This window comes from Anser anser (genome assembly GCF_964211835.1).
Source record: "Anser anser genome assembly, chromosome: 1".
Classification (NCBI taxonomy): domain Eukaryota; kingdom Metazoa; phylum Chordata; class Aves; order Anseriformes; family Anatidae; genus Anser; species Anser anser.
Window position 1 is genome coordinate 72,563,109 of NC_139720.1, and position 14,227 is coordinate 72,577,335.

The 14,227-nt window shown below is 35.8% G+C and overlaps 2 protein-coding genes across 9 annotated transcripts in view; one reads left to right on the forward strand and one right to left on the reverse strand.

Moving 5' to 3' along the window:
* CDPF1 (cysteine rich DPF motif domain containing 1) overlaps positions 1–4,954 on the forward strand; it is a 27,819-nt gene extending 22,865 nt beyond the window's left edge. Inside the window, exon 5 of the mRNA XM_083800695.1 lies at positions 4,912–4,954. Within this exon, the coding sequence (XP_083656821.1) occupies positions 4,912–4,935 (24 nt within the window). The 3' untranslated portion in view covers positions 4,936–4,954. The remainder of the gene's footprint in view (positions 1–4,911) is intronic.
* The window catches only part of PPARA (peroxisome proliferator activated receptor alpha), a 73,464-nt gene continuing 59,761 nt past the window's right edge, over positions 525–14,227 (reverse strand). For all 8 annotated transcript variants that reach the window (XM_083800586.1, XM_083800585.1, XM_083800584.1 and 5 more), the window contains 3 exons: positions 12,549–12,751; positions 8,954–9,401; positions 525–8,361 (listed from right to left, as the gene is read on the reverse strand). In XM_083800586.1, coding sequence (XP_083656712.1) covers positions 8,114–8,361; positions 8,954–9,401; positions 12,549–12,751 — 899 coding nt within the window. In that variant the 3' untranslated portion in view covers positions 525–8,113. The remainder of the gene's footprint in view (positions 8,362–8,953; positions 9,402–12,548; positions 12,752–14,227) is intronic.

Consider the following 14,227-nt stretch of genomic DNA (forward strand, 5'->3'; position numbering starts at 1 on the left):
ACCAAAGCTTGATTTATCCGCTCTTGCTCACTACTAAAATTGCATGATTACTCCCTGGTATAAAGTTAAGCAGCTAAGTGTTTTCTGAAGGAGGAGGGCATTTATATCAAATTAAGGCAAAATCATTAGAAGTCTTAATTACACTGGAAGCACACAAAACACCCATTCATGCCACTGGTATTCTCACAAGAAGAACAATGGGAGGGAGAAGAGAACCTGGGAGGATTCCCCAGGTGTGCCACCACCCAGCACTCCCCAGGTTCTGATTCTGCAAATATTTATACAAGCTATCAGTTGAGAACCTAAGTGGTTGTATATGAGTTCAGAACAGAGCTACTTGCTTGTTCATAAAAGCTATTCATGTGTGCACATTCATCAAAAGAGGGATTCAGTTAAGACATGGCCACAGCTTTGGATAAAGTACAAGAGGCAGCCAGCAGAGGGTAACAACGATGTTTGTGTCAAAACCACACCACCACCATGAGTTATTTTCCTGGAAATAAAAGATTGGCACGTGTCATTAATTTCATTTTAAAAATACTTTATTTTTTTAAACCATTAAGGCAAAAACATATTTCAAAGTAACTGTGTTTACATTCAGTCTTACAGGATGACATTTTTCTTTTTAAAGCGCATAGGTTCCTACCAGTCTCTATACAAACACTGAATCCAACCTCTTATTTTTTAAGGAGAAGTGAAAAAAAATCAGAATGTAAAAAAGAAGAAAAATGTTTACTTCAAGTTTTTTCATTCTCAATCAGTAGGCTGGTAACACTTGAGAATCCATTATCATATTTAGCTATATGTAATTTTTACATACACAAGTGAGTGACTGTCTTTCCTACAAATCCCTGTGAGACCAGGGCTTCCATTCTTTCTTGAAAATGTCATTTGCATTGCTCTGACAGAAAGAAACTTGGGAACTCGGCTTGAATTAGTGGTATTTTACTGGAAACATGCATTCCGTGAGAATTAGGTTTGACTACTCCCTGCAAGAATTGTCTGCTCTTTAAAACAAAACACACCCAAAAACTCCTATAAAAATAAAAAAGGTGGCTGGAAACAATGATTTTTTTTTTCTTTAATATTGATATCTTGATTGATATAATTAAACACTTGTTAGCTCTACTTATCAGAGTTTGGCAACACTAACCAAAATGTGCTTTTTTGTGTCATATCAGATAACAGACAATTTAAGACATGATGAAGTGTTTTAACATCATGATGTAATTAAACTGTTGTTATATTCCTAAAGAAAGAGCAATTGTAAAAATTGTGAAATAGCAGGAGCAATATGAAATGCAGCTCATCTGAGAAGCTGATAAACCAGATGTCAAACAGTAAAAAGGGGTGTTCTTGTTAAAAGCTGTAACACTAAAACTTTGATTAGCTTTGTTATTACTAAAGAAATAACTAAAGCCATAAATGTTTGTCCACTTCTGAAACCTGAGGAAAATATTTGTGGATACATGGCTTCACACATCCCGCCATCCCACAGGATTTGTTTGTCTAGGGAGCAGGGTGAATGACTCAGACGCAGCTTCCTCCCCTTCTCTGCACCACAGGACAGCAGCAGATGAACATCATCAGTCTGCTCAGTGAGGAGCTGCCCAAGGGAGCTCGTGGTGAGCACCTGCACACAGCATCACCAACAGCCCTCAACAGTGCAGCAGTACTAACTAGAAGGAGGGCATGGAATCATAGAACAAGGGCAAAGGCACTGTGTTTTCATGAAGGCAATCCCTACACTAGCCAGCTATTATGTGGCAAAACATACCTGTAGTATGCGAATATGCAGAGGTAATAAGTCTGGATGTGAACAGCACTCGGCGTGGTTAATTGCATATGAATCACCAAGCAGTTTTGCTAATCTTACAATTCCTGCTGCACATCAATATTGAATGTTTTCACTCCTACACAGTGGGAGAATACACCATTTGCATGTTGTCAATATTTTGGTCGGTCAATATTTTCTACCACCATTTTTTTTTCTTTCAGGGGTAAAGAATGTCATAAAACTTTTTGCATTGATTATGCTCTTTTCTTCCATAACGGGGATTACTGTACATGCATACCCAACCTGAGAAAATACACCAAAATACTTAAAAATGGCTTTAAGTACCTTACGCCTGATCGTGCAGTCCAGTCCTTATTTAAAGCCGAGCCTGTAATGAGCTTAATCTCTTTTGTGCATGTAGCCTATCCCCCAAATTTCAGCTCATCTGAAATTGAGGTCCCTGCAGTAGAAATTCTGTTTTCAAACATCCTTGCAGAGGAATCTGACAAGATAGCACTAATACAATCAAGAAGATCAAGGGAAAGATGGAAAGGAAAAAAAAAACAAACAGCTTCAGAAGCTGAAAAAGCTTTAAGAACTGTAAGCACTTTAGGGAAAACAGAAGAGGAATACCCTTGCCCAGGACGGGCTTAGTTAACAGTGAATTTAGATCAAATATTTGCAATGTAAAGTGATATATCTGATGGTACCTTTTACAGGTTGTGTTTTTTCCATTGCTGCTTAAGAAATTCAGAAAAGTAGCTGTAGGTTACCACAAGAAAGTTCAGTAGAGCTTTAAAAAATTTGACAAAATCATCGTAATAGACAACATACCTGCATGATCACGCTGACCAAGTAAAAATTTCAAGCTGCAGCAATTTGGGAAATACAATTTTATCTATTAAAAATAAGATACAGTAAGTATAAATCATTGCAGGAACATTCCTGGTACATTTTGCTCCTACACCAGGATTCATTAGCGGGAGCACTGGAGGCACATATTGTCACACATGAATCACAGGACACAGAATACCCATGAGAAGGCTCTGAATTCATCTCTACTTAAAACTGTAAAGGGAACACTCCTATTGAAATACCATTATTGGCTTTCCTGTGTTTTGTTTTGCACTGCCAAATTACTTTTTAAAAACACATCTATAAGAACTGCAGATAAACCTCCATGCAGATAAAAGGAAATAATTATCAATATACATTGTTATTTCTAGTAAACCACAGATCAGTTTCTCAGAAAATAACAATAATGCAGTACTTAGAGAATCTACCTCTTTTTAGTTCTTTTCAGTCTTTTGAGGAAAATAAACTACTATACTCTGCTGTAAAGCAAAGATGAACTTATTTATCTTTCCTGTTGGTGAACTTGAATTAAAACATTGATAATATTAACTCTGTTTTGAAATTAGAGCTCTTCCTAACCTAGACTTACTTCTATTAAGATGAAATAAAATGAAGTCTATGTTCTATGTGAAAGTACATTTTAAAATTTGGTTACAATTATCAATACCAATAATTCATAAGTTGCAGAATTTCTGATACTTCGCAAATGATAGAGGAATAAAGACTACATGGGAATAAACAGCTGTTTGTCTTTGACTTCAGGCCCACCATCCTTACCCATAAAAGTAAATCTTTCCTCACTGTACAAAAGGGTTCACAAGATAAAGTACGAAACACATATTTAAATTAAATAATTTACATATTTTTCTTAAAGCACCTCTGTAATATAATTTAGTGAAAGTTTATACCTTGCAATTATATTCTGGTATTTTACAAATTGAAACATGAAGAAACAGTATTACATTAAATTAAAATATCCCACAGTACATAATATTATCAATACTCTTAGATCAAACCCACATATAATTTAAATCTCTAGTAAGAGGATAGCAAAGCTGATTCAATCTAGACTAAAAAAAAAAAGGCAACTTATTATCAAGAAAGCACTTGAGATATAAGCAAGTATCAGATACCATACTACACCTTACATATCAACACTTACTAAAGGATTAGGGTTTTCAGGGAAGGACCATTATTTATAAGAACTTATGCTTAAGTAATATCCAAACAGCTGCAAATGCATTTGTTAAATGCAGTTGCAGATTTTCAACTAAGTAACATGGTTGCTTTTAAGGAGAGACAGAGCTGAAATTGTTCCTCTTCAGACAGAGCAGAGGCAGCTATGGTGTAACCTCCAGTTTCTCTGTCATAGATGCTAACTTGTCCAGGCTTTCCATTAGAAATAAGGAGGAAATTCAAATTTAATATTATGTGACCCAGCTCTCGTGATGAGGAAATCTCCAAAGCTTTAGCAGTTTGAATAAACAAACAAATGTTTAGATGCTTATTATAAGCTCTTTGATTTGCAAACTTGTGCTAGCTCTCTCATGAGAACGGACTTAGTGCAACTGCTGGTATTTCCTAAATCTGTGCAGGCCAGAAATAAAGCTAAAATATGCTCTTTGGCAACACTTCAGCTTTCTAGCAGCTGGCTAGAACCAAAGCACAAAGGCACATGGAAATGGCAATTAAATTTAAAAAAAAAAAAAAAAAAAAAGAAAAATTCTTTAAATGCCAAGAAAGATTCAATTTCTGTAAGTGGAAAGCATTCCTGTCTATTGCCAGACAATTAGTTTTTTAAAATGAAAGCGGACATCTGAAATTTAACAGGTACAATGTAACTTTTTTTTTTTTAAGGACAGCTGTGCACAGAAAACAGTACACCTTTAAACAAAATATTAGAGAGGTAAAAATGAATATTAGATTTCCCTAATGTTTGACACAAATTGTTTTGTTTGTTTGTTTGTTTTCCCCTCTATCAAAGTACCTCTTGGATCCCAATAAAGCAAAAAACCAAACAACCCTAAAAATTGAATAGGCTGTAGGTTTGCTGAAAACGTTAAGTTGTACCATTGCTCCCTAGGATTTTTCTCTCTCCACTTGTGGTCTCTTGTTCTAAGCTGTTTGTGGGTACCTGGTGCCTAACGAGGGCTCTTCAGTGCTATGATATTAAAATAACTTAGTGTAGGTATGAATCAGATCAAAACTATACATAATAAGCCAGTAAGCCTTTAACAAATCTTTATTCTAAAATCTGATCACTTTATTTCCCTCCATAGATTAAAATATTAGACGATCTCTAAAAGGTGGAGATGCTGAAGGCTCCTCAGTAATACATCTAAAACTTAGCAGACTCCAAAATTCCAGAAAATGAACACAAATGGAGTCATTTGTTGACATCTGGTTGGCAAATGCCTACTGCAGTCATCTACAGAAGTAGCCGATGTGTACTCTGTTAGTATGCTTTATTAGATGTGTAATGCTGCAATTAAGAACTTCTTTTGTACATTAACACTCAGGAAGTGAATTGTCTGCTCTGTGTCATTCTTCGAAGATACTGTGGATATGTGCACACTGCAACCCTGCAGACAGTGGAATTTATCCAGAATTTTAGGCTACGTTAACATTTCATTCATATTTCTGTAATTCACAATGTGTTCTTTCCATGTTTAAAGGTCCATGATTTAATTTAAAACAGAAATCAAATGCCGTTGTCCAAGGAATTATTAAAAATATGCATGCTTTTTTAAATAATAAAAAAAAGAAAATGCATCCAGAATAGGAAAAACGCAAATTACTCACTTTCCTAAAGCGTATAGTGGGATCCTTTTACAGAGCAGCTGCATTATGCTTTCCACTGAACAATGCTGTTTTCAATTCTTCATAATTTTGCCAAAGTTAAGTATTCATTATTAAATTTTCCATGTTTTTGAAAAGTTTCAGTAAAGCGTTTTAGCCAATTTTGAAAACAAGAACAGAGAAAATACATTTTGTCTGCAGTGATTGTGTCTGTTTGTTTGTTTGTTTTTAATGAGAAACTTCAGTACATGCAAACAATGGAACAGCACTTTCAAATTTGCGTTTTGCCCACATCTGAGCTTTGGGGAAAAAAATGCAGCTTGTATTTAAGACTCAGCTTAAGACAGTTTGCTATTAGAGTCTCCAAAGTTAGAATTTAGACTGCCATCAGCTGCGCTGAGTATGCTAAGCACTGCACTACACACTTCCTATAGATGGATGCCATGCCACATGTACAGATCCTTAGTATGCCATCATGACATTTTGACACTTTTTTTTTTATTGGAGTAAGCAGTAGAGCATATCCATTGCCTAAAGCCCACAGCCCATAGTAAGGCAAGGCTGAATTGAAGAATCAAGCAGCATCATTGCTAAAATCCTCTTGTTGTTTCTGAGGGCATACTGTATATTGCTGCAAGACACAGACAACAACACATTTCTCATCCACTGTTTCCTGGTAAGACAAACAAACTTCTCTTAATTAAGTGTTAGAAGTAGTTGTAACATAACGCTTATGCTCTCCCAGCTGGGGAGAGCAGAAGGTAGTTGACAGAGAAGGTGAGGGAGTTTTGTGCATATGCATCTATTGCACCTATCCTGCCTTAGATGGTCACCAAATGTAAGGCCAATACTTTAGTATTTCACACTAAGACCTGTGCTAATGGCCATCACCTAGATAAAGAACAAATTATTTTCAAATCTGTAATTTGACCAGTCAGTGTTTAGCCATGCCAGTGGGCCTTTAAAAAACAGATGTTGTGACAAAAATAAGCCTCATTTTATGATGCTCTCACTTTATCCAACTAACTTATTTTTTTCAGTAAAGGTTTAAGATTCTGAAGTCTTCGAACATGCTACAATAAAACAAGCACAATGTGTTCTCCTGTGCAACTGAAAGCTTAACTATTGTGAAAATACTAAGATTGGCTTCTGATTATTTTGTGTTATGAAACTGATAGTAAAATAACGGAATAATAAAAGGAAATTACCAGTATTATGTAGGAATTTATGTAGAAATACCAGGAAATTACCAATAAAAAGGAAATTAAAAAATGTCAAGAAAAAGAAATAGTACAGTGCTTTGCATGCAACTAGTATTTGCTTTCACATTTTGTGCATTAATCTCTGATAAAGGACCCTGTAAATACCGAAGTCAAGCAGTTTCCTTTTGGCTTATTTTGCATCAAGGATAAGTACTCTTGTAAAACCACCATATGCCCTCAGGTACTCTCGACTGTACTCTCTTTAATATTACACAATTAACAAACTCCACTCTTGGTAATACCGTCACCTCATCCACTATGGTTGTAAGGACAAGGACAAAACTTGGTGAAATAATCTAGCTATTACCTGTATGGACAAGGTCTATGGAAGAATAGGAATATATCTGAGAGGATAATTGAAAAAAGAAAAAATATAATAGTGTACTCATCAGAAAAGTAAACAAGTTCCAAAGATTCTATACTGCCAAAATACAGGACAAGAAAGAAAGTGCTTTTCTTATATAATCTTTTCTTCAGAAATGATCACTGAAAAGCTATCACTGCACTGGAATACCGTGCAGTTGAAATTATTTATTTCTGTACTAGGATCAGATTTTTCAGTCTCTCCAAAACTCAGATTAATTAAAAATTGTAACTTTAAGCCAAAACTGCAGCTTGAGCTACTACAAGTTCTCCAAAATACATATAGTATGACATATTTTTCCCCAAGGACATTTTTGTATTTCCTTAAAACCCTTTCCAGACAAGGGTTCCTTTGCTTATCACATTTACTCTTCAAGAAACATCTGAATGGAGCATATCTGTTGTACTTTAGATACCACTTAGGATTTTATTTAATTTCTCAAAAGTACTTCTTTTCAACATGCTAATCCCAAGGTACACCAATGTCATACTATATGAAGCTGTACTGCACTTCATGAAATTCAAGCAGTGGCACATCAAAGTCTTTCAAATTTTTTAGAAGTGTATATGCAATAATATCAAACCATTTGATACACCTAGACTGACTGCCTTTAAGAAAAATCATTAGTTGGTTCTCAGTAATTACTGTTAGCCAAGAATGTGTAATCTTCATGTATATATAGCTGGAAAGAATTTGCTGAATTTGTTATTTTAACTCTAAATGACTAAGCCAAGAGGAAATATGTATTTTTTTTTTCATTTCTGTTACTTAGCATTCTGATTTATTATACAAATACGAATTCCTTACCAATCTTCAGATTTCCAAATAAAAGAACCGCTGCAAGACACTTCATGAGCATTATAATCAGTGTTTTTCTGCAGAACTCTTTTAAAAGAGAAAAGAACCCAAACCAAAAGTGTAGCACTCCAGTTACCTAGCTTTTAAACTGTTCATGCTCTGAACTGAGTGATCAGCCGATAACTGAGTAGTTTTGCTCCCATCTATTATTAATATTGCTGTTGTCTTTAAATATTGTGGACAAAATACTAAAAATCCTTAATACATATCCCTGTAGATTTCCTGTAGTAAAGGGTGTAAATGTGCATCAGATTCAGTCTTCTTGATTATCTGAACAAGTTGAGCATGTTCCGTGACAAGTTGTCGGAGGTCAGCCATTTTTTGAAGAAGTTTTGGGAAGAGGAAGGTATCATCAGGATGGTTGGTTTGCAAATGAAGTTTCAGTACGTGCACAATGCTCTCTTGCATTTTTTCAATGTGTCCTACATTTACAAGACCAGGACGATCTATTCTCAAAACAAACAGAAAAATACATGTCATAATTTTAAAAATATTCTTTATTGTATGCTACTTCAAAGATTCTATGTTGTAGGCTACAGTGTAAATTTACATTATACACTAAGGGCAATGAAAATATTCTCATTAATTTCAACAGGTTTGAAACAGGCTCAAAGTAAATCTTTATTACAGTAATAGAAAAGTAGTCTTTCGTTACCCCTCAGGACAGATTGTTTTCAATGCCCACACTTACTTGAGGAGAGAGTTCATAGTACTAAATACAACCCATGCTACAAAAGCAAGGAAAAGAAACATAAAACAAAACACCCTCCACCCTGGAAATGAACAATCAGCAAGAGTCAAAGATGAGCAAAGCTATAACCTGCATCTGCCTCCAATCTCTTTACAAACTGTTTTTCTGCCCATTTTGTAGGTAAAAATACTGTTTTCTACCCAGTCCTAAACTCATAAAAAATCTGCCAAGCCCCAAACAAAAACACGCCATCGGACTTCACGTTCCATTTTTAAAAATGCAGAGTAATTAGACCCCTCTCTAACTTGAAAATTTGCTGCCTTGAAGAACAAATACGTAGTGCTTACCTCCACAGCAAATGATGGCAGCGACAAAAAGGGATATATCGCTATCATCCAATTCCAGTGCATTGAATTTCATTGCAAAATCAAATTTTGGCTCCATTATATCACAGAACGGCTTTCTCAGACTTTTCAGGAACTCCCGTGTTATAAAACCATTTCCATAGGCTACCAGCATCCCATCCTTGTTCATTACAGATGCTAACATAGCAAAGATGGCTTCATAAACTCCGTATTTCAACAGCGTCACTTGATCATTCAAGTCAAGATTGGAGAAGCCAGGGATAGATTTGGCAAATTCAGTAAGTTCTGTGACAGTCTCTACAGAAGTACACTGGCAGCAGTGGAAGATTCGAACTTCTGCTTCCTTATTCTGAATTCCATTGGCTACCAGTTTTGCCACAAGGGTCTTCTCTGCCATGCACAAGGTATCCATATCGTGTATAACAAATGGCTACAGAGAAAACAGTATTAATTCATTGACAAAATCAAAGCTATTAATCATTGGTTTCCTAAACAACTGAATTTTGATGAACCTTATAAGTTTCATACTAATCAGTTTTCATCTATCAATAAACTTTGAGTTCTTTCATATTTCTGCATAAAGAGAAACCACACATTACTGAACTACAAAATGCAATGTCTTAGATCAAGTCTGCCCTGCAAATGACTCAGCAAAAAACAAAATGTAAATATGCATGACGTATTTGCAGTGAATATCCAGAAGTACTGTGTGTAGTATATATATATATCCATCTCAGAGTAAGACCCAGAAGGTTCTCAAAAGACGTGTATTACCTTCTCCAGTAGTCCAGGTTATTCTTCCTACTTTCCTATAAATTCCTAAACTAACTACACTTGATGCACATCGTGATGCTTTCCTGAAGTATCCTAAGGGGAATACAGACAATCATTCAAATATAGGACAGCATGTTTACACAAGAACATGACTCATCTATTACTCTTGCGTTCATTATCAGATTTTCATAGACTAGGTCTCAGCTGTTCTTCCACATAAATTCAGCTCACCTTTCTAGCTACTGTTAGTGCTAAGTCATCTCTAAACCCAGATCCCACTAGAATGTCAGACAACACTAAATTTCAGTCTCGATCACCATTTTTTCCATAAATAAAAACCCCTCTATTTAAAAAGGTATGTGCATTACAATATGATGGGCTGGTCTCTTAAAAGCATCACGTAAAGAAGCATTCCCACTTTCTTAAGAATCAACCAGAACTCAAAAATATTTTGATATATATCTGAAGAGCAGTAATCAAAACAAAACAAAGGACTATTTATGAAAGAAAAACAAAGAAGCAAACAAACAAAACAAAACCAACCAACCAAACAAACCAACAATGCTTCCCAGTCTATCAAAGTCATGGCAACTGGCCTTGAACATAAATGTTATTTCCTTAAATGCTAAGCGAAGTACCATCCCTATGCTGTTTTGCTTATCTCAGATTAAACATCATGGACAATTTTTTGTATTCCTTTATAAATAGAATTCACTTATTTTACTTAGAAAACTGTAAAACATTAAATTTTCCCTACAATCCACTGAACCACTTTGAATGTTGTACACTTTTTCAAGTGCTTAGAACAATTCCATCACATTTCTGTACTTAGTACAGAACTTTTTATGTGCAGGTGGATATGAGAGAAAAGCAGCAGAACAATCAAACACCACTTTTTGAACTTTGTTAGATGTAATCTGTCATGTAAATTCTTTTGGAATTTATCATCATTTCAATATGCAGAAAACAGGTAATGTCAAGGTCTTGGGATCCAAATTTAAAAAGGACATCTCGTCATCATGAAAAATGCTAGTTTGTTCTGAGATGAGTTATAGTGATGCCAAGAATTAGGATTCTCTGAAATGAAATGTTAATGCATAGTTCAGAAACAGGTGGATTATTAATTACCAACAACCCCCTCAAAATTTGTTTTTGTTTAGGGATTTTTTTTTTCCCCAGAAGAGATGATGAAATAGCTGAAAAACTCTCTCCTTTTTCCTGAATATTGAAGAATAAAGGAACAGCCTGTTTGCAATATATTAGCTCCGATTCCTCATCAAATTTCACTTGTAAATTCAATAGGATACATGCGAGCCACTATTACCTGGTTAATCAGATGACTATAATCTGACAGCCATTACATCAACTTCATCCCATAAATACAAACACAAAAATTAAGATGTAGAGATCTAGGATCTCTGCATGTATATTAAATATTGCAATTTATGATTCTGACATGGTAGCAAGCTTGAAAAGGGCTATGTGGAGAGGTGGCTACTTGGTAAGGTGTTAAAGCATGGTATTTACTGTAGGCTTATGTCAGCTTGTACCCCCAAAAAGGTTTATGGCTTATGGGTTGTTCTTAATTTTTAAGCACCTCATCAACCCAGAGAAAAAGACTGGCATTATTCATATGTTTCTCTTTTAATACAGAAGCTTGTATGCTTGTCTAGACTAGACTATAATAGGCCAAATTCTATAACTTCGAAGACAGGTTGCTTACAATTTTCTTAATGCTTATTCCCATATTTACACAATTTTTATTATGTTATACTTAAAATATCTTCCCCCCAGATTCATCCTGAAAGTAAGACTCCTATTTTACCACTGATTTTATCTTCTCTATATGATAAATCACAATAGAATTAAAGAAATTGTAGCTAAAGTGAAACAAGTCAGTCCTTACAATCTTGTGTGCTACAGAACAAAAAGCAGTTGATAGCAGAACCTAGACCAAGTTCTTCATTGTCCAATGTTGATTTCCTTGCCGTATTCAATCATTTCTAGGAGAGTTATGCACATTGTCAAAACAGTATGGCTCACAGTTAAATCTCAAAGATGTTGTGCAACTGGTGAGTAAATATTGCACAATACATATTAATTAGTAATGACCAAAGTACTATAAGTAAAAATTCATAGAGAACATGTAACATAACAGTTTGTTATATGAGAACATATAACAATTTGTTATAAAATCTTGGATAAATTATCCTGTAAGAAAAATAAACAGTATAGCATACATGTCATCAGAAACTTGTTTGCTTCTCCTTTTCAAAATAACCATACATTTAAGACCAGGAAGGCTGCATGAGGAAGTGGGAAGAACTGTTAACAAAGAATTACAAACTCAAGTTCTCTTTCCTCTCCTACCATTTATACTGCTGTGATTAGAACAAGAGTCATTCAGAGCTTCTGTACGCCCTAGAAGATAACAGTATTTATCCTGGTATCTGTGGCTGAAAAGCATTTGAATTATTTTTTTCCCCGATTTTCACACTAGGAAATTAAATCTGAACCATTTTCCCCCACCCATAGCAAGAGGTATTCACATTCTGTTTCTTGATTAAGAACTAATTTTATTTCCCTTATCTCTCTACTATAATTTAAGGTTCCTAAAACTTTTTCTTGTTCTTATAGTGGCTAAAAGCAATTACATTTACTACAGGTATTCTTTTTTGTATATTTCATTTCCATATTAGCATGTTATTTATTTTCTGAAAGATTTGCTTACAAGTTTAACAAATCATTGTACCACCTTACGTGTTTTCCAGCTTTACTTTAAAGTTACAGCAAAAGTACTTACTGGATTGTTATTAGTTTTGCCTGCAAGGATGACTCTGGCTTTAACCTTGTTCATATTGAAGTTTTTCAGGTAAGCATCATGAATTCTTTTAGCAAGTGATTTAAGATCTGCCATTTCTGAATCTTCAATATAACTTTCACCTGTTAGAATTTCTGCCTTCAACTTGGCCTTCTCAGACCTTGGCATTCGTCCAAAACGTATTGCTGATAGGAAGACATAATTGTAAAACAAACATGTTATACAAAAACCTACACCTTTTTCCATTGCTGAATAGAGCTGTAAGATTTTCCATCTAGAAAAACTGAGGTAGAAGTAGCAGACTTACTATGATAAATTCATGAGTGAAGTAGTCTTATCCTTTCCAACACAGACAGTGACTGAGACCCAACTAATGAAACCTGACTCGTCAGGTTAGTGTACTACACTGAAAGTAATCAGACATTTCAAAACAAGATCTGGTATCTGCAATGATGTAGAATGCATACCTTTTTCCTTCTACACTAAGTAGTTGTATCTTTTTCTCTCCTCTCTGTGTTCTGCAATGCCCAACATGAAACTCAAAGTCCACCATGGGAATTCTAAAAAGCTAAGTGAGGAAAGTTGTGTCAGGAGCTTAGCAGAGGGCACACACACTGACTGGAGAGATCACAGAATCACAGAATTGCAGGGGTTGGAAGGGACCTCGAAAGATCATCAAGTCCAACCCCCCTGCCAAAGCAGGTTCCTTACAGCAGGCTGCCCAGGTAGGTGTCCAGACGGGCCTTGAATATCTCCAGAGAAGGAGACTCCACAACGTCCCTGGGCAGCCTGTTCCAGTGCTCCGTCAAAAGATGCCTGGGGGAACTCTGCAGGGAGCCGTGCAGGGAGGTAGGCCCAAATTTCAGTGCTGATTTTGAAATGGCTACGGCATTCAGTTCTTTAGGCACTGGATGTTCAGTTCAATGTACCTGTACTGACTGGAGAGAACAAAACAGACCAGAAACTCTCATTTATGCACAAAGGTTATAGTCAACAAAATCTCCTCCCAGACCCAGAATCAATAGATTAACTCTTCAAAACTGGACAGGAGGAGAATAGAGTTTGAATATGCAATCCAGTCATTAGTACATCCTTTTGAAAGGCAGGAGATGTGAGTTTGAAACCCCACTGGACATGGTGGTCCTCCCATTTCTTGGGCCAGTGCTCTTGCCATTTAGCACTAAAATAGGCATGTCCACATGCTTCTTCAGTTTCATCTTAAAACTAAAATAACTCCATTTTATAGAGGGGCCTACCCTCTGATAGTAAGCAAGGTTTTGAGAATGCTAATAAAGCTAGTTACTCTTGCCTATTTCAGCAGCTAACCACTGGGAGGACAGAACCTCACTGCTTTGACTGAGCAATTCCAAGCCTGTGCAGAATTAGTGCTTCAACATGCCTGAGGAATCTTATGACACAAGAAGGTGATTTGAGGCATGATCTGCAATGCAGTTTTGGACTTTAATGCAAGTCCTTCTGTGGATGGCCTGCTCTGAATCTGGCCATGGGTCTATCAGAAGAGTGGAAGAATATCTTCCCTAAACCGAAACTTAGAGGATAGAGGTCATAGGTGTAAATCTAGTTAAGGTTCTTTTCCTGAGAAGCACTGTCTGCAAGTTAGCAGTCTTCTCATTCCCTTCAGCCTCCTATATGTTTTCTCC